A 20,520-nucleotide genomic window follows, 5' to 3' on the forward strand; every position below is an offset into this window, starting at 1 on the left:
GTCACGCATCCTCGCTATTGAAGCAGACGACGGCTTGTACGCAGTAGACGACGGAAGCGAGAAGCGTTTTCGACGGAATAATCATACGCTTTGAGATAGCTGCTTTATTTTTACTGCGGAGCAAAACTGTTTTGCTTTACCGATAACGCTACATTCAGTGCCTTCATTACAGTTTCTTAGGCGAAACGTCAAGTTAGTGTCACGTTACGTAAGCAAAACAGGGCCACCAGCGCCATCTTGTTTGCGTCGCGCCAACGTCACGCATCGAAGAAAATGGCGGAATGGCGGAATGTCCAGAATAGCGCCATATGTCCTCTCGGAGTGACGAGGAGTTTTTTTTATTTTCTGGTCCTTGTTGAGCAGTTCGCGACTTTGTGGGCCTCGAGCCGGAATGATTGCAATGATAACGCCAAAAAGCGTTAGTGTAGCTGGTTGGTGTGCTCTGCCGTAATATCAAAAAGTTTTATCACAAAAGTTTGCTGCTAAGGTGAGCGCGGCTTATAGCGAAGCCATTCTTTACCCGATGACCATGCATCGCCCTTGCTGCTGTCACTCTCATCGTGCTAATTTATTTAGAGGCACAAGCTCACCCAATCGAACAGTTCCCCGCCAGAGCTTTGTTCTGTGTGTTTTCATGTATGACGACATATTGCAATTTGCGCTTTTTCTTTTTGCTTTCCCACCGTGGGCGACAGCGTTCTGCCACATCCTCTTTCTATCGCGGCCAACAAATGGAAAGACGCGAAACTCTCGTCCTCCCTGCAGGAAAAAAACCACCATTACGTGTTACCTGCCTCAAAACAAAAGCCTGCGACCTGAGGGATGTCCGAGCCATCAACAGCTTAGACTCGTATAACTACGAATAAGTGGTAAAGTGGGTCAGCTCCTCGTATGCCTAGGCTGACAAAGAGACGTGTTTAAGAAAAGTCTCTCCACCGCAAGCTGACTCGGACGGGCCATACGAAACGTGGGTCTGCGTTGGTTATGATTGACGCATCTTGACCGGGTCGTGCTTGCGCTTGCGTTGGTTGTTCGTTCAGCCAACGACGAATAGCTTTTGTACATTGTTGCTACTCGCCGTAACCGTTAGTAGCGACGACACAAACAAGTGCCACGCATAAATACGCGCACAAGCTACTCCGCCGATTCCCGCAGTCCACGCCGAGAGATGGCGCCTGGTGTTGAGAGCATAGGAGGCCGCCCGCAACCTGCGTACGCGGATAAGATAGTCTGGTTCCTCGTAGCTCGGCACGTGTCTTTTTGGCGAAGGTGTGTTCTCCGCCCCACCTCGTGTGCCGGACACAAGTGTTTGGCGTTGCGGCGTGTACTGGGTTGTTTGCAGTTGGGGGCCGGTGTGGTCGCTTTTGCGGGCTCCACATGCGCTTCATCGTCAGCACAAACGCCTTGCTGACGCTAACGTAAAACTAACGCCAACAAGCGGGGGCCTCAGAAAATCGCCTGAAACTATCATAAAGCGGTCACAGCGCAGGATGTCCAAGTCACCAAGTGGTCACCGGTGGGGGGATAAATATGAACTTGCGAACCAATACAGGTTCCAGTTTTGGTTTCTTCATTGCCCCTTTGGCGTCCCCTAGGGGATGCGGCCAAAGAGTGTTAAATCACAGCTCGGTGTTCGCATTTAGCGCTTGCGGCGGCGGTGTGCTTCCCGTGGCATCCGTGCGGCAAAGGTGCAGTAGCTGGCTGTTCATGGAGCAGGTCGACAAACACGTGGGCGTCCCAGTCTACTAGTCAACGCAGGAGCTGCTGGATATGGGTGCCCACAACACGGTGGAAGAGCTGGTGGAAGCACACCTATCCCACCAGAGAATAAGGCTGAGCCGGACAGAGCACGGCCGGGCCGTCCTACGCAAGATAGGATGGCAAATTGAACAGCAACCGACATGGGAGCCGCTCCCCACAACGTGGAGAGACATTATTAAGACCAAGCCCCTCCCCGGAACATGCAACCGGGAAGGAACGACGAGAGACGCTCTGCGCGGGCCAAGGCACTGGCTCGACAGCTGGAAGAGGACCCCGAGGTTCTCTACGCGGACGCCTCGCTGCTCAAGCACGACATCAAAGCAACGGCGGTCGTCACCACCATCGATAAACTGGTCACAGGCGAGTCGACACGGACGATGAATACAGCCGAAGCAGAAGTGGCCGTGGCCCTCGCACTCGCACAATCGGGAGTGAGGACCGTGGTCACAGACTCCAAGACCGCCTACGCAAGCTACCGCAAGGGGAACATATCTGCCGTGCCACTAGCGATCCTCACCAAACGCAAATCACCGGGACGGGCTGTTGAGCTCGTGATGTAGGCTTCCCCATCCGCACCCGCAACTCAGCCGAAGGCAGCAAATGCTCGTGCGGCGCACCGAAGCGGGGTCACTAGCGCATCCCGTGCTCTTGCACAATATGTTCCCAACAGAGCATGACACTTCACGCCCCTTTTGTAGACGATCAGAAGGCGCTCTAGCACACACCCTTGCAGAGTGCACCAAGCTCAAGAAGAACCCCCCATCATCCCTACACCCCCCCCCCCCCCTCGAGAGATGGGAGACCTTGTTGTCCAGCCCCGACCTGCCGACCCAGCTCGCGCTGGCGGCCAGGGGTTTGGAACTGCTGGACGCATATGGGACCTGAGAAGAAGGTTCCACCCCGTCTGGTGCCAGCGCGCACCAACCTTTACTAAGGCCTCAATAAAAGATGATTCTCTCTCTGTGTCCACGGGTCCGGACAACGCGGGCCCTAGGTGACGCGGGAAGGTGAGAAGGACGAGAAAGTACGATATGTGTATGAACGACAGAACAGACTGGCGGGCTAGTTGGTAACGCTTCACGCGAGGTAAAGCGCAAAAGAACACGCAGGACGACATGAAGGAGACGAAGGCATCAGCGCTGATAACAAGTGATTATTTATTGCGCAAGGTTACCACATACGTACTATGGTACAAGGGGAAGAAAACAGGCTGGTCCGCCTAACTGACCGCGTTACGCACGGTCAGTCAGGCGGGCGGCTTCATCAACGGCTGCTCCGAAGAATACAGTACGCGCGACCAGAACTGTACTATATTTCACCGCATTCCACGAGAAATCGGCCCTGCGTCGAAGACCAGGGCAGCAGGCAGCGCTCTTAGGGCGCCACGCTTCTTACGCAAACATCCTCTTTGAAAACCGCGTTCTGCCGCCGGAAGGAATCCACCACCATCTTCACCGCCTTCAATCGGCTGTTGCGGTGGTATCTGTTCACGGACGTACACATATTATCAGAGTCGTCGTAGCCTATGTCGTAGACGGCGATGCCGAAGCTCACGTTGGGGTCTATGGCCTTCGCGTGGCACAACTGTGCACGGAAAAAAAAAAGTGACGGAAGAATGAATCGCAGTTCACTAAAGGGGTATTGCACAGCGTATACCTGCTCATTAAAAGCGAAATTAAATTCCGGGCTCCTACGTGTCCACGATCTGATTACAAGGCACGCCGTATAGTAGGCGGATTTCGAAATAATTTGGAACACTAGGATTTCCTTAACCGGCACCCAAATCGGAGGACACGAGCGTTATATCATTTTGCGTTTCGCCTCGCATCGAAATGCGGCCGAGATCGCACCCACCACCTCGATCCAAGCAGTGCAACACCAACCCTAGCCAATGGGCAATTGCATTGAGGGTAGTTAGACACACACACATTGTATAGATTGTTACGGGTGAAGGGAAAGAATAAGGTGACTTGAAATAGAGGAAGACGAAGACTGGCCGTTGCCTGAACGGAATATACACCAGTTGTATATACACGTTATTTTACACTCGTGGGCCTCCTTTCTTCCTGCAACATTTTGGTGGAGGTGTTGTACGCGCGGGTGGAGGTATATATATGTATATATATTATTGTTATTATTAAACACGTTTATTAAACACAAGTAATTTCCCCTATGTTGTCCTTGGTGTATGTGTTTGCTGGCTTCTTAAGATATATATATATATATCTTAAGAAGCCAACAAACACATACACCAAGGACAACATAGAGGAAGTTACTTGTGTTTAATAAACGAAATACAGAAACGATACATTAATGGAAATGAAAGTGGATGACAAAACAACTTGCCGCAAGTGGGAAACGATCCCACAACCTTTCCATTTCGTACGTGTGGTGGTGCTGGCTAACACTCCCAGGGTTCTACTAGGAAACACAGATAGGAAACAAAACGGGGCCGCGGTAGCTCAATTGGTAGAGCATCGCACATGAAATGCGAAGGTTGTGGGGTCGTTCCCCACCTGCGGCAAGTCATTGTGTCATCCACTTTCATTTCCATCAATTTATCGTTTCTCAATGTATTTATTAAACACAAGTAATTTCCGCTATGTTGTCCTTCGTGTCAGTGTTTGTTGGTTTCGTATGGTACGACGAATAAATGTCGGGCCCCTCGGTTAACCCCCTTCCTCTCATATATATATAATATGCATGCAGTACGGTGCCATGGAATTGGAATAACATGGATGTGCACTGCATTTATAACATTTTGGCGTCAATGATTCTAGACACATTTTATACCTATACACGGTAATAGGCGCACCTATCAGACCCCATACCTTTGGCAGGCGGGCACAGCAGGCAAGAGAAAGAGGTCGCGCGCGAATTGCGTGGTGCCACGAGTACCAACACGACATTTCCGGCTTGTCATTTCTTTTTTCGTTAAACAAAGGTCAGAACATTTGAAGTTCTATAAAAAAAGAAAAAATAATAGTGACCGTGAGAATAGCTCCCCCCCCCCCCTCCTCCGCCATGAAAGAAAAATTACGATAACACTAGTTCCTACTAACCATTTAGGTTTCGGCTCCAATAAGATATACAATCAAAAGTGTGCGTGATCATTTAATTTTACGGGCACCAACATATAGGCGAGGAACTTAGAGCTTGACAAAGAAGGAAGGAGGAGGAGGAGGAAATGAAGAGAGAAGGCAGGGATGTTAACCAGAAGTGCGTCTGGTTGGCTGCCCTACTTTGGGGGACTAGAAAGATGGACTGGAAAGGTTAAAAAGAAGGCATGGAGCACGCAACGAGCGATGGAACTAAAAATGTTAGGCATAACGTTAAGATACATGAAGACAGCGGTGGGGCTTAGAGAGCAAACGGGGGTACCCGAAATACTGGTCGACATTAAAAGGAATAAACGGAGCTGTGCAAGCCGTGTCATGCGTAGGGCAGGCCTTAGGCTGACCATTACTTTACATAATGGATGCCAAGGGAAGGGAAGTGCAGTTCAGGACTACAGAGAATTAGCTGGCTTCATGAAATAAAGAAACTTGCAGGCGTAACATGGGGTCAGAGGGCGCAAGACAGGGGTTATTCGGGAGATCTCTGGGAAAAGCTTACGTCCTAAGGTGGACATAAATAGGCTGATGATAATCATGATTATGGTGATCCAGGATGTCGATGCATCACGGCGTCATCATGCACTGGCTCTCTGTATTTGCGGCCATAAGGAACCCGCTAAAATGCTCATTGCTTTGACGAGCGGTGTTATGATACCTAGATAAATATTGCTACACAACTGGAGCGAATTTCTAATGCGTCATGATGTCACCCTGATGTCAGGGACATCAAGACCTACTCCAGCATACACTTTAAATATGTGTAGTTTCGTCAACTTCATATTACAGCCATTGTCCATATACGTTCGAGACGCTCTTGGTAGTTGCTACAAATTATAAAATGTGTCAGTGCTCCTTGAGCCAATAGGCGATGCCTAAAACGTAATGTCCACGACGGGTTTCCGGCCCCACAATCAATACCACCTCAAGCAGTTTGAAAAGCAGTTTCTAAATCCCACAGCTTCAGTCATGTGACAACGGTCGCCGGGGACAATGGGCATTTGGACACTGGGTCTCTTCGATTGGTCGTCCCGGACTGCCCAGAACAGCCCGTAACACTGCATGGGCAACGCTCATTGGATGAAAGCGCCTCCTCGTGCAGTTCGGGAGTGCCAGCGACGGATATTCGGAGAGGCCCACTGCCAATTGTCGCTAATAATCAATAGGCGCTCATAGTGGCTGCTGCCTGTGTGAAGCGGTGCAGTGACGCGCGTGAGAGGTTTCTAGAGAAGAAAAGTTTGTTGTTTACCTTGGCGGCAAACGCCTTCTCGTTGTCGTAGACGAAGGCGCGATTCTTGCTCTCGATGTAGGTAATAACGGCGTAGTGCTTTTCCGAATAATTTAACCGAGCCCCGGCACCAGAAGTACCGCCGGGACACACCTGAGAAAACAAAGTGCGAAAAGAAATCTTTAGGATGGTATGCATCCGGGTCGGTCGTGCAATCACCACGTGATGGGTAAACACCGTGGAGACGGCGACACGCGTGAGGGTGACAGCTGCTGCCGTGTTTGGTGTGCCCCAAGTTTGAGGTATGTTCGCGCCCCCTCCCCCCATGTAAGTACGAACCATGTTGAAGGAGAAAGCGTTATTTGCGAAGGTCCGATTTAAATAGGAAGCAACGCAGGCACACTTTTTGGGGGGCAACCACTGGCCCGAAGTTGACGAGGTCTGTTACAATTAAATAAAATGTTTAATTTTGCCACCTGCACAGCACACATTCCTTTTTATTTTAGGCGTCAAGAGTTTTATAAAGAAACGGTTGAAAATTAGAACATTAGAAATGAGACAAACAGGCGAGTTTTCAATACTGTAATTATGTAATAAACAATGATATCACAATTCTGCGAACTGCAGCTACATTAGACATCTAAACAGCAGAAAGGTGATGTATTTTGGACCGCTTTCAAGTGCACCGCTTATCTGTGGGTGGGAATTTCGGAAAGCCTTCCTAAGCATTGTCAGCTATCCCGTAACCTAAACTTACGCACACAACTTATCCGCTTTAGATGTTCTAACAGATGCCTATTACAGAACTTTGTTATGTGCCTTTGTGTGATGATTTATGGATTTGTAAACTTCGTGGCTAATGTTTTTGTAAACTTAAACCATTTGGGCTCCTTTCGTGAAACATTTCCAATCCTAAGTCAATGTTCGGCTTCCTGCAGTCGAAAGAGTGCCGATTTCTCTTTTCAAACAACAAGTTTCATTCACATTGGTCAAGAGATTGTCTGGCCAAAAAAAGTTATTCGCTTTACATTGTGGGTTTCTTCATACCCATGCTCTTGGGACAAATGAACGACAACACAGTAGTGCAAACAATCACAATGTCATTTAGTGCACCATTCATAGATCAATGCCTGCTAGCCGAGTTGCTGACCCCAAAACATGCCGATGGGCGCGCGACGAATCTAGGAAGTCCGACTCACCGCGACCGGACAGCGAGCGAATATGTTCGCCCCATGCTCGATCCCAACGCCTGGTCGTTCGCGCGTACGGTCACGCGAACGGTGGCGCGTTCGAAGGCGGCCACGCGAGACGGTCTCGCAGAAGCTTGGATCGGCGCACGCGCGGCACGGCACGTCCGGACTGCTTGCTGTCCCAAGCCAAAAAGGAAGCGCCTTGTCTTCCGGCGCCCAAGTAAGCCCGCGGCGGCGTTAGCAGCGCAACACTCGCGCCCTCTCTCGTACTGCGCCTCAACCACTCCGACCACTGCGTGCGCCAGGCCATGCGGCGAAGCCGGATTACAGGATACGCGCCGTGCGAGAAAATAACCTATCAGGGGACGCGTGAGAGTCGCGCATCCCCACAACATGTATATGCAGAGGCAAATCTCAGTCATCCCCGACCGAAAGTTTCTGTTTAGGCGACGTAAGAAGACAGGCTGTCTCGCTGACTTGCTGCCACCATTTCAAGCTTGGGGACGGGCATTTAGCTTCAGGCATCGATTACGCAACCGTAGTTCATCGAACCTCCAAAGCATGCTCTAAAATAAGTTCGCACCATTTGGGACTTATATTGTACCCAACAATAAACTTTATCTATCTTGCGATCATTTTAATTTCGTTATAAAGCTGCACTCCTGGTGCTTTCCTAATCTACAAATCCCCCAACGCCCCGAAATCCTCCTGTCCATCCAAGGCCACGTCACCTAAACGGTTCAGGAGGAGTCGGGACACCTCCCTTCCGTGTGTCCGGCGTCGTCCGGTGTCCGGTGTCCGGAACACAACGGCGTTAACAACGGAGTGTGTAGCGCTTCCTATAGAAGTCTGAGCATGCCAACAAAACATACGGGCCCTATACGTTACGGTCGCTTACCTGAATGTAGCTGCCGAACGACTCGATGTTTGGGTCAGATGAACAACGCGCAAAGAAGAAGTCGACTAAATTCGGGACCAGAGGCTCTGTCCAACGCCCCTTCATGGTCACTGACACGAGGCCTCTAGTGTGCGCGCCCAGGGAGAAGAGCTCGCGAAGGCTGGACACGGCGGACGACTGCAATGTAGACGAATCATCTAGAACACAGATTTTTTTAATAAGGTTACGTTTATAATGTACACCTCTTTATACGCATATTTTGGAATAGTTGAATTCTGTGGCACCAAAAAAAAAGAAATACGGTATAAGCCCTCTGGTCTAAAACAGCGTGACAGTTCAAGCGAAGCTGCAAATGTTTTTTTTTTTCTCGGGAACTAGAACCTGTAGCGGAATGGGTCTGTTTTTATTTTAAGTTCTGTAACAATGTTCCACCAAAACCGCGCATTGTTCAATCGTGCCAATGTGTTTTCGGGCCACCTCTAAAGCTAGGCCTGTTTATTTTTTTGCTGCACCGAAACTAGTCTTCTTCGGCTGTCGATCCAGATACTTCTGTATTCGTTTTCTGTGTCTGTGAAAATAAAGTGCTTTTATTCACTTCTTTATTGATGTTCTAATACGAATACAGCACAAGAGAGCAGCCGGCAGCGTGCCTCAGCCAGAGCAGCTCAGCCAATCTCGAGCTCGCGCCTCCCGGACGACTGGCAATGTGGCTGCAGCGCCCGGCATTCTTAACTACAATTTATTATGCGAAGCATATTAACGTAGGTTTCGGGCGTTCGCGCGACGCCCGGCGGTGGCCACCATTGACCCTGAAGTGGGGTCACGTGACATGACGTCACGTGATGACGTCACACCGGCTGCAGATGGGGCCTCATATCGCGCCGTCGGACGTCGCCCGGCGGAGGCCTCCACGCTTCGGTTCGCGCCGTCGCGCACGACGCGGCGGCGGTGCCACCATCGCTGCATCACGTGATATGTGACGTCACGCCAGGGATGAAGCGGCGCGCGCCCGCCGTCGCGTCAGTCTCTGTGCCCGCAACCGCGCCAGCGTCTTTGCGCCGGGCGTGTATGCGGTCAAGATGCCTCCAAACGCTAAGGATACGCTAAGGTTAAGCCCAGTGGATGCGAAGCATCCACTGGGCTTAACCTTGATAAGCCTCCAATTTTTTCTTTGTTTTTGTTTATCTGCTTGTATTTATTTATTTATTTATTTATTTATTGAATTAGTGAATTAAGCATTCTGACGCATTTTTTCGTTCTAATACTAGGTATATGCACTCGATATTTACTAGTGAGCGGCGTTGTAACGGCAGCATTTTAAACGACATCGAATGCAACCGGTCCACCAGAACTGATGAGACAACTGAAATCGGCTGAAATCAGCGTGCATTTTGCGTGCATTTGCGGGCTTCTTTCACGCTTGGAAAAACTCTTATGAAGCGCGTATTGGGCAACAGAAAGCTGTATCGGGAGTTTTTCATGTCGCTCCACAATTTTCTCATTGACATATTTCATCTAATTATAATATTTCAGAAGTTCATTATTCAGGCTAATAATCTAATTAGGCAGAATGAAAAAAAAAACAAGTTGGGCACCCCCAAGCAACAGCAAATGACATTACCTTGGTTCTGTCCTGCTACGTGGCATTCGCATGTGTTTAGTCTCTGGCAAAAGTTAGCTGGGACGCCCGGTATATGACGCGTAAGTATAGCGAAAGAGGGTTCGGTAATATATGCAGCCCTTCTAATTAGACCAGGAACGGGAATGTTTCGCCATCCATTTGACCTAGCATGACCCCCATTACCACGAAACATAATCTTGGTCCAACCTAGAGTCACCTGTGGAGATTGGCCAGCGTAGCTCTACGCAGCCGTATTACACTTCGGAAAACTCAAGTGATTTTTTTTTGCAGAAGCTGCATTTCAGCCACTGGCACTTCGCCCGGAGAATAACCTTCGGGTTACTCCGGTTTTCTAATTGTGGGCAACGTGCTAAATTCTTCACCGCTCGTAAGACACAAACCCAACGCTCCGGAGTGCTCGCACAGGCAATGTTTTGCAAAAGCCGCAATTAACCCACACATTTTTTAAAACATTTCTTAAACACCACTCGCAACCTGACCCTTGCATTGGCTAAGCATAAACAAGGTGCTTCGTTTAGTTCCCTGGGCGACACCGGGATAAGGTCATATAATGCACGAAAAAAGAAAAACGAGAATTCAAGGATTATCTGTAACGCTCCTAATTTCAACCAATCAATCAATATTTATTTTTGACAAAACAAATACAAGATGGGTATAAGTACACATTCGGAGGTCCCGAAGTAACAACTGTCGGGGGGACCTCCTAACAAAACATGAAAAGGGGATAGTAGGATCGTGGCAAACAGTGAGTCATGTCATATATTATACAGTTTCTACATCGGAAATAAACGATAAGATAGAAAAAAAAATCTGTTAACAATATCACAAGTATATTCACAGAGTAAAAAAAAGAAAAATAATTGAAGAAATCTTAAAAATACCATGCAACAATTCAAACGAGGATAAATGGCACGTAAAGCTAACAACGAGGAGAAGTATCAATTAAGGCAAAATTTAGTAACTAATTGTGTCAGAAGCGTTCGAATGTTGCAACACATTGCTCTTAGGATGGCCATAATTTCCATTAAATGTAAAAATTTATAGCAGAGTTATCTCGGAACATTGGAAAACATATAGGATAATGGCCGCGTCGCATTTGAGGCACTTGGTAAGACTCTTTTTGTTTTTTGTTTTTCGCATAAGCTGTGTTCGATCCGAAGGCATTGAACATTGCACACAGATTCGCCATAACAGTCAGTTTTTTTTTCTAAAGTTTGTCCTTGGTGACATTTGTAGTTATGTGACGTTGCATTCTACACTGCGCGTCAATCGTGAACAACACACTCGTGGCGCTTCAGAACCTTTGCACATGCGCACGCACTTCAAGATTTCGCTGCACATTGCCCACATTACCCACACCTTCTCAAGAATATAGATTTCATGATCGAGTACCTGTTTTTCACAAAACTAAGAAAACTGGCACACTGGTTTATGAATGCTTCTAGTCGCACTAAAAGCTTCGCTGTAAAATTGCTGTAGTGAAGTCGGTCGCTATAAGTGTGTACGCCTCTTGCAAGTGCGGTCGTCCACCCATGAGGCGAACTACGGTTACTACACGATTTCTGGTGAACTTCGTCCTCCTCGCTTCAAACCACTTCACGAATATGCAAATTGGTCATTTTTCAGCAAGATACAGCGTTATAAACGCAACCGTTGTCACTCATTATGCACGCAGGCAGTGTCTTACGGCCATCTGCGCTTTTATGTATGGGGAAAAAAATTCGCACCCGGTACAAAGTTTTGCTCAAAAGCTAACTGACGCCCCTGTTTGCGAGATAGCTGGGCTCTGCGCATACGCGTGTGTAGAGTGTGTAGAGTGAAACGTGTGCCAACCAGGTCGAAGTTGTAGTCCCGGGCGATGTCATCCGGAGGAGTGTCGTCCGGGTGACGCGTTGGGGGCATGACCGCGCAATGCGGGACCGTGTTGTCGCCGAACCGGTAGTGACCGAACGCGATGATCAGGTACGGGGTGAAACCGAGGTCCCTGTTTCGCGATGACGGATGAAAGCAAACAATAAGGAAGATAACTTAGTTCAATATGCATCATCGAATGCCAGTCGAGAGACGAACCCAAGTAGCGCGAAGGGCTTTTCAATTTGGAAATTCCCTAACCGAATTACCCTATTTTCTATCCCCTCGGGCTGGGTTTGGATTTCGAAATTTCCCAGTCGCACAGAATGCGGACATTCAAGAATAACGACTTCTTAAGAGGAAGCTTTAGCTCGGGCCCAACTCCGACGCGGCCTATTCAAAAACATGTAAAACGCAAAAAAAATGTTTTTCTGAGATAACCCCCGGACCCATTTTAATGAACTTTGTTGCATTTCAGAGAGAAAGTTAAATTCCAGTGACTGTTGGCAGCGCAATTTCGATTTAGGGTCTGAATTTTTTAAAATGATTTTAAGAAATACGAAAGTTTCCAAAAAAATAGAAGTTTACAAATTAATAACTCTCCATCAAGAAAGATATCGCGGTTCTGTAAACGGCACTCATTAGATAGTTCTAAGCGGACAAATTCAATATGTCAATTTATATCTTACGTGAGTTCGTTACGTTGTTTAGGAGGGTTCTGCAAAAACTGTATTTCCGTATTACGGAATTTTTTTTTTAGATTCATATGTAACATATTCATTTTGTGCGCTTTAGATGTACTAACATATGAAATTTACATAATTGTGATATCATTTTTCATTGCTGAGTTACAGAGTTGTAAACATGATAGTTTCGTGTGCTGAAAATTTTTGATTTTTCCCAGTTTTTAATAAAAAGTTGACGACTTAACTCGGAAATTCGAAACCAACAGTCACTATACTTCAAGTTTTCATTTTCTATGGAACAACCCTCGCGAAATTTGGTGAAGTGGTTGCCGAGTAAAACGAATTCTCCTTTGACATGTATTTAGATAGGAGCTTTTGGTTCCCTTTTGGAAAAAGAAAAGAGAAACAGAGGGCTTAGATGCATAATTTCAAACAGGTACTACCGTTTATAACCGGACATCTAATCAATTGAAGAGCTTGTAAATGTCAAGCAATTGACAGATGCTCGTACCTGGAGCACCATCGCTATGACACTAATGAGACACAACGGCACCAAGGTACCAGATGCGTGTAGTGGTGTGGTAGTTAAAACAGCAAATCCCACTGGTACGTCACGGCAGATCTCTTTAAAGCAATTCAAATGCAATGAGATTGTCCGCATATGGTTTTGCTTTGTCTAAATTGAGAAAACGATTTTATTTTTTGCAAGATGCCTAAAGATGAGGCATCCTGATTGAAAGATATCGAGCAAGAATTTGACTGCTCTATGTGAATAAATGCTATGCAGCTGATGCTTATACGCAGCAATCAAAGCTTCACTGAAGCGCAATAACTCATAAAAGACCATAATTTGCAATTTGGAGTTCTGTCCGAAGTCTCCCGGAAGTGTTACTTGAAACAGTGAATCCTGGAATCGAATAGGAATCGAATTACAATGACTATTCGAATCCGTATTCGAAATTCGTATTAATCGTACATCCCCAACATTCAACGTAGGCTCATTACACGGTACTTGAAAACATTACAGCGGATGGGTACGCGTTAGCGCACCATTAAAGATGGTGGTTTGTCCCATGGTTAACACCCTTACCCTTAAGACATTGTATAGCACATAACAGCGAGGTCAAAATACACCAACGATGAGGCAACTCATAGTTGAAAACTGTGCATTCATTCTGTCCAGACGGTGGGAACCGAAATGTTGACACGAAAGTTTGATAGCGATGGTTATCAGAGTTTTATTTCACGGGATTTTCATTTCGTTTCGTCTATCGCAGCTAAAATCGCGTTAACTTGCCACAAAAAGTCACCCAACAAAGAAAAATCCACCTGTCTTCATCAACGATTTCATCTTAACCCTTAAAACTGGAGGTGTTAGTCAGGACAGTTGACCAAGCACACGCCATACAACCACAACTGTGCCGATGCGCGTTTCAAACTGACCTGCAATCCGCGGCAAAAGCCAAACTCCATCCCAGATCCGGTTGCGGCATAGCCAGCGCCGTGATTGAAAAGTTGCCCTGCGCTCTCTGAGTGTCAAGCAGCTGGTTCATGGCCTGCGTGAAAAAAAAACATAGTTAAAATCGATCTACAACAACTCTTAGTAGGCATACCGCAAAACAACGACAGCGGATAGCGAAGAACTTAGACAGTGGCTACTACTTCCGAGTCTGACTGCTTTCATGATAGGATGCAGAAACCCGTTTTTAATGCTTTAGCAGTAGAAGTGTCAAAACAAGAAAAAACTGGACGTCGTTGAATATATGAACGAGAAGAAAGGGGTTTAACCGGGGGCCAGATATTCATGAATCATAGCATAATAAGCCAACAAAAAAAGACACCAAGGACAACACAGGGGAAATTACTTTTACTTGCTAATAGAAATGAATGATAAATTATTGGAAATGAAAGTGGACGAAAAAACTGTGTGTGTGCATATATATATATATATATATATATATATATATATATATATATATATATATATATATATATATATATATATATATATATATATATATATATATATACGCACACACACCGGGAAATGATTATTATGAACACGCATAAAACCGCAGAAAACTGGATTGGGAATTTTGCCCCGATGACGGTCTGCAATTTTCTACTTCCCAATTTCGCTGTGATTATATTTGAGCACGTTCTTACTTCACAACACCTAATTACGCAATTAGGTGAAATTCAAGAAAAATAGTGTGACTTGATCCAATCGACGAGAAACGACCTCACCTCGGTTCTGTCCAGCTACGTGGCACTCCCATATCCTTTTTTTTATTTTTGCAACAAATAATTGGAACACTTCGCGTATTTCTCAGCGAACCATATTGGTTACTCCACCCGTTCCACTGACCCGCAGCTGGTTAACGGCGATGGATCCAGAAGCGTCGTCACTTACTGTTTATTGATTTTTCCGATCACATTTCGTGTCATTTCACTTCAAATGTGCGATACGTGAAACCTTACCTTCAGTGTGGCGATGGCCGCTTTCGTCTGGTTTCGAACAGCCGTCGCGGGTGTGTCGAGGATACCGACGTGGAAAACGCCCTGTTTCCAGAAGCGTGCAAGTGGACTGGGGTTCTGAACCTTCAGAGCGTTCTCCGCCGTCGCCAAATGGCTGCAGTAAAGAGAGGATGGAAAAAAAAAACCTTAAGACTGAGAGGCATCGTATCCATTATCAGTGGAGTTCACCAGTTATAACCCTAGTTGTATTCTACTCAGTGAAAGGTCTATTGTTCCTTGTCCTCAATGAGGCGTGTGGCGTCTTTATTCAAGGGGCACTGACATGATCTCGTCGGCTATACATAGGGTGTACTCCCGTCACAGCAATGTAATCGCGGGAAAGCAATCTGCCGTTGCAATAAATCGCCTAACTCCGACTGACCACCATTGAAGGTGTTGAAGGAGCATCACTGAAGGTGCTCGCACATTCACGGCAAAGCTGTTTATGGCTACTGTTCCGGGCATTTATTGTTCTGCGTCAACAAAAAATGTGGTCCGACATGGCAGACAGTGCACACAGGGTCCAAGCGCAATGGTGCATATACCCCTGTGGACTCCGGGTGGTGGGCTCCGGGACCTGTAACGCGCGCTTCAAATACCCTTGTCACTCCTGCAGGCCCAATGAGGTCCCAAGCCCAAGGGTAAGGACAGATGCTACGATCGGATCCCGAAAGGCCGAACTACGTAGGCCATGTCTGCGTTCACACCGCCCTCTCTTTGTCGGTTTTTCAAGCGCTTGCGTATCCAGTTTCCTTTCCTTCCACTCTCCCGTGGTGGAGTTTGGCAGTCAGCGGCAAACCTTTGTCCTAGACTAAACGTTTGCTTCGTTTTTGGCAGGCTCTGCAAGCTGTGGGACAGTAACAGCTGGAAAACCGCTCGTATCTTCAATGGCTATCATCTTCGCAACTGTTCCTGGTGACTGATCTACGCATGCGGATCTCGGGGAAGCTGCTTTTCGACGTTGCAAGCCATCTTTGACTTCATTGGCTCTGGACCTGCCAGTAATGTCCCCCTGGCGTCGATCACCGATTATTTAAAGGCCCTCAACTTCGTGGATCGTTGCAGTCAGCGGCAAACCTTTGTCCTAGACCAAACGTTTGCTTCGTTTTTGGCAGGCTCTGCAAGCTGTGGGACAGTAACAGCTGGAAAACCGCTCGTATCTTCAATGGCTATCATCTTCGCAACTGTTCCTGGTGACTGATCTACGCATGCGGATCTCGGGGAAGCTGCTTTTCGACGTTGCAAGCCATCTTTGACTTCATTGGCTCTGGACCTGCCAGTAATGTCCCCCTGGCGTCGATCACCGATTATTTAAAGGCCCTCAACTTCGTGGATCGTTGCAGTCAGCGGCAAACCTTTGTCCTAGACTAAACGTTTGCTTCGTTTTTGGCAGGTGAGTGTTGATTACACCTGTTGTAATTCATCGCTTTTCGGGTTTTGCCGCTGACTGCACCATGTCTTCTTTATGTACTTCTTGCTCAAAAGCCATACCGAGAGATGGAAGATTTATGAGTTGTTCTACCTGTGAGGGCGAATTCCACCTGGGGAAAAACTGCTCGTCAGTTTCTGATAACGCCTACAAGAAGATGAGTACAGTGACACGTGAAACGTGGAAGTGTCCTTCATGCAAGGTTGATTCGGTTAAGCAACCAGACGAGGCATCCAACCCAGGTGATAGTTCATTCTCACAACAACTGTCTGCTCTGAATATGAAACTAGATTCTTTGACTACAACTGTTTCAACACTGATGGTGAAAATCGAGGAACTATTGTTGGTCAGGGAAGCTAGCGAAAAGGTTGCTTCGGCAGTCGAGGACATACGGTCCGCTATTGATTTCCTTTCGTCAAAGTATGACTCGGTGCTTGCTGCAGTGGCCACTAATCAGAATGAGCTTGCAGACCTTCGTTCACAAGTTCAATCGCTCTCTTCAACAGTAGTTTCCCAGGCACAGGTGATTGACAGGATGAGTGGGGAAATAAATGACCTTGAACAATATGGCAGAAGATGTAACTTCGAGATTCACGGCCTTCCTGTCAAATCTGATGAAAACTTACACTCTTTCTTAAGTAATTTGGCAGGCAAGTTAAACATAACCGATTTTCAACAAGCAGATATCTCGGCAGTGCATCGGCTGCCATCCAGAGGCGACTATATTCCACCAATTCTAGTGCAAACTCGCTCAATTTCTGTTAAGCAGAAATGGCTCGGGGCCCGGAGGCGCCTTCCTGATTTGGTGCATGATGATATGTCTCCTCGGCTGTTTTTCAACGATAACCTGTCTCGGGCTAATCGCGAGTTGTTCCGTCTAGCACGGTCACGTGGCAAAGAAAAGGGTTTTGAGTTCATCTGGACCAAAAATGGGAAGATCCTTGCAAAACAGTCCGAAGGCGCGCCTCTCATTCGTGTCAACAAGCTTTCTGATCTTGAAAAACTAACATAACCATGTCTGACATTGGTTTCGTGAAGTGTTCCGATTTTTCTGAAGTCCAGAAGTTCTTTCAGCATCACACAGGCAATTCCTTTCAGTTTACTCACGTTAATATTCGCAGTATACGGAAGCATTGGGACCATTTTTGTGCGCTGATTCACCCTTTTAATTCAAATTTTGACGTTGTTGCTCTCACGGAAGTGAACGTTTCGTCAGATGTGTTACCAAATTTCTCGCTGCCAGGTTACCAATTACATTCTTATACGCGTCTACAACGAACAGGAGGAGGAATCGCAGTTTTTGTTAAAGATTCTTGGTCCGTCTCCGAAATTAGTATTCCTTTTACTCAAGCAGAAGTAGTTGCGCTCCACCTAAGTACACCTTGGTTGTCGTTGATTCTACTCGCAATGTACCGCACCCCGTGTTGTAACGGTCGCATCTTTTTAGCTGAGCTTGATTCTGCACTATCATCATTTTCCAGTGAAGAACACGTGTGCATTATCGGGGATATGAATATCGATATTCTACGCCCAACTGTGCCAACGGTCGCAGATTATCTTGACACTTTATCAAAGTGGGGATTAGAGACTAAAATACACAGTCCTACACGGGAGGAATACTTATCTGAGCAGCTAGTCTCGTCTTGCATCGACCACATAAACGTGCGTTCTCAAAACCTGTTGGTGCGGTCTGCTGTTGTTGAACTCAAGCTTGCAGACCACTATTTCGTCTGCTGCTCGTTAACGGATGGTTCCGGCCACCCTGCACCTTTGCGCAGCCAGCAATATATATCAGTACTTGATTATAAGCGTTTCGATGAAAGAATAGCAAAGTACGATTGGGATTCTTTTATTGACAATGTGTCCCCTGCAGACTTATATGACAGTTTCGTCGAGGTTTTTCGTTCACACAAAGCCGAATCTTCACGCATGGTGATCGTTAAGCAACGAAATTTAGACAATAAGTGGATGTCACCCGTAATACTGGCAGCCATCAAAGAAAAAGATCTACTCTGGGCTCGATCAAGACGTGCTCCAAACTGTCCTGAACTACGACTGCAGTTTAAACATGAACGAAACCGAGTTAATGCCATGATCCGTGTGGCCAAGCGCAATCATTTTAGGTCTCAGTTTAACGACGCACGTTTTAACAGCAAGAAAACATGGTCATTGGTGAATAACCTGAAAGGAGTGAGCGCTGCTATTTATAATGATACATATTTCATATCTCATTTCCATAAAGATGGACAGAGCATTGCGAATGACTTTAACAAACTATTTTCTCTGGTCTCTGGTGCATCTCGTACCCCGCCTTACGACTGTCCTATGCCTCCCAGTGTGACGGAATCTGCTTTCCTTCCTGACATTACCGAAAGTGATTTAAGGTGTATACTTTTCAGTCTTAAACGTAGTAAATCTCCTGGTCATGACGGCCTCACTGTTTCTGAATTGTGCAGAAATTTTGAAGCGATTAAGGGTGTCCTACTAGTTATGCTTAATAGTATCATTTCCAGAGGTATAATGCCGACTTCAATGAAAACTGCTAAAGTTATACCTTTGTATAAGGGTGGCTCCAGAAACATGATGAGTAATTATCGACCTATCTCCATTCTGCCATGCATTGGCCAAATTTTCGAAAAGCATCTATTACTTACCATGACGAATTTTTTGAATACGCACAATGTTCTATCACCTTGTCAGTATGGCTTCATACCAGGAAAAGGAACAACAGATCTTCTTGAAGAATTCTCTGACACACTAAATTCAGCTTTCGATAAGAATGAAGTCGTATGCTCTCTTTTTCTTGACTTAAGCAAGGCCTTTGATAGCATCTGCCACGTTCTTTTGCTTGATAAACTTTCTACATTGGGATTTCGAGGTTCGTTTCTACACTTACTAACTTTTTACAAGATAGGCGCCAGTATGTGTCGATTTCAAGATTCCATAGTGATTTCACGGCAATTACTTCCGGAGTCCCTCAAGGTTCTATATTGAGTCCTTTGTTATTCAATCTATACGTTAATGATCTTGCTAACAATGTGCCTGTTTCATTGTTCTAGTATGCTGACGACACTGTCATTGTTGCGCGCGCAAAGAAATACACTGATGCTGTTACAGCATTACAGATGGCAGCTATGAAAGCCATGGACTGGTTTAAGTCTAACCTTATCAATGTCAATACTTCTAAAACGCAACTTATATGTTTCCATAACCCTTTAAAAAAAATCCTGTTTATTTGCACACTTCCTCCTGTTCTCATTGTAACTGTGTACCAGTAAAATATGCGCATTCGGTCAAATATCTTGGCCTGATCTTCGACAGTGATCTGTCTTGGAACTCGCACCTTTCTTTTGTTTGTCGAAGACTTCGCGCTGTATCTTGTGTCCTGTATAATATTAGATATTTTATGCCTTTTTCTGTCCGTAAATGCGTTACACACGCTCTAGCCTATAGTGTGCTTAGATATGGAATCACTGTTTATGGTCACTGCACGGTTCGCTGGCAGCGCAGGGTGAATTCACTTCTACGTTTACTTTTAAAGAATATTGCCTACGACCTACCCATTGGTAATAACATTGATATTTTTAGAAGATTAAAGCTTCCAAATTTTAACGCTTTATTAACAGAAACTATTGTGCTTAAACATTTCTGGTACAGTCAGTTCACCATTCCATATGTCCCTGCACGTGATTTAAGACCAAAATACCGTTACTACATTCCTCGCTCCTCAACCCGATACGGAAAGCGCACACGTCAATACTACGTACCTGCCTGTTTCAATAGTATGCCACCTAGTGTATTCCGCATGAAAACAAAATACACCCTGACAAAAATTTTGCGGTATGTCTCCGCATTACTTCCTACCCCATAATGATTTAATCGAGTGTTACTGTCTTAATTTCGCATTACTGTCATCCTTTTGCTGTTGTAATAGTTATGTTTCTATATCTGTCTCTCTGAGTAGTTAAATTCTTTTTTTGTTTTGTTTGTTTGCCGAGTTCGTTGCAACATCTCAATTTTCCTTTGTTTTGCTAATGTTCGCTGTCTGCCAGGCGCTGCCACTCAAGCCCTTGGTGAGGCTTTGGTAGGCCTGATTTTGGTGTATGAGAATTGACATGAATAAAAGTACTATCTATCTATCTATCTATCTATCTATCTATCTATCCAGTTACCGTCGAAATTTCAGGCGTGTCTGCTTTCCTCCG

The 20,520-nt window shown here is 46.1% G+C and overlaps 1 protein-coding gene and 1 non-coding gene across 2 annotated transcripts in view; one reads left to right on the forward strand and one right to left on the reverse strand.

Annotated features, from left to right (window-relative positions):
- Nucleotides 1-2,983: 2,983 nt before the first annotated feature.
- LOC139048560 (uncharacterized) overlaps nt 2,984-20,520 on the reverse strand; it is a 30,316-nt gene continuing 12,779 nt past the window's right edge. Inside the window, exons 7-12 of the mRNA XM_070522973.1 lie at nt 14,851-15,001; nt 13,813-13,925; nt 11,666-11,816; nt 8,191-8,367; nt 6,124-6,255; nt 2,984-3,345 (exon numbers count right to left, since the gene is read on the reverse strand). Of these exons, the coding sequence (XP_070379074.1) occupies nt 3,136-3,345; nt 6,124-6,255; nt 8,191-8,367; nt 11,666-11,816; nt 13,813-13,925; nt 14,851-15,001 (934 nt within the window). The 3' untranslated portion in view covers nt 2,984-3,135. The remainder of the gene's footprint in view (nt 3,346-6,123; nt 6,256-8,190; nt 8,368-11,665; nt 11,817-13,812; nt 13,926-14,850; nt 15,002-20,520) is intronic.
- Nucleotides 4,213-4,285, forward strand: TRNAS-UGA (transfer RNA serine (anticodon UGA)). The gene has a single exon. It is a non-coding gene; the product is annotated as a tRNA-Ser (tRNA).

This window comes from Dermacentor albipictus, chromosome 8 (assembly GCF_038994185.2).
Source record: "Dermacentor albipictus isolate Rhodes 1998 colony chromosome 8, USDA_Dalb.pri_finalv2, whole genome shotgun sequence".
Lineage (NCBI taxonomy): Eukaryota > Metazoa > Arthropoda > Arachnida > Ixodida > Ixodidae > Dermacentor > Dermacentor albipictus.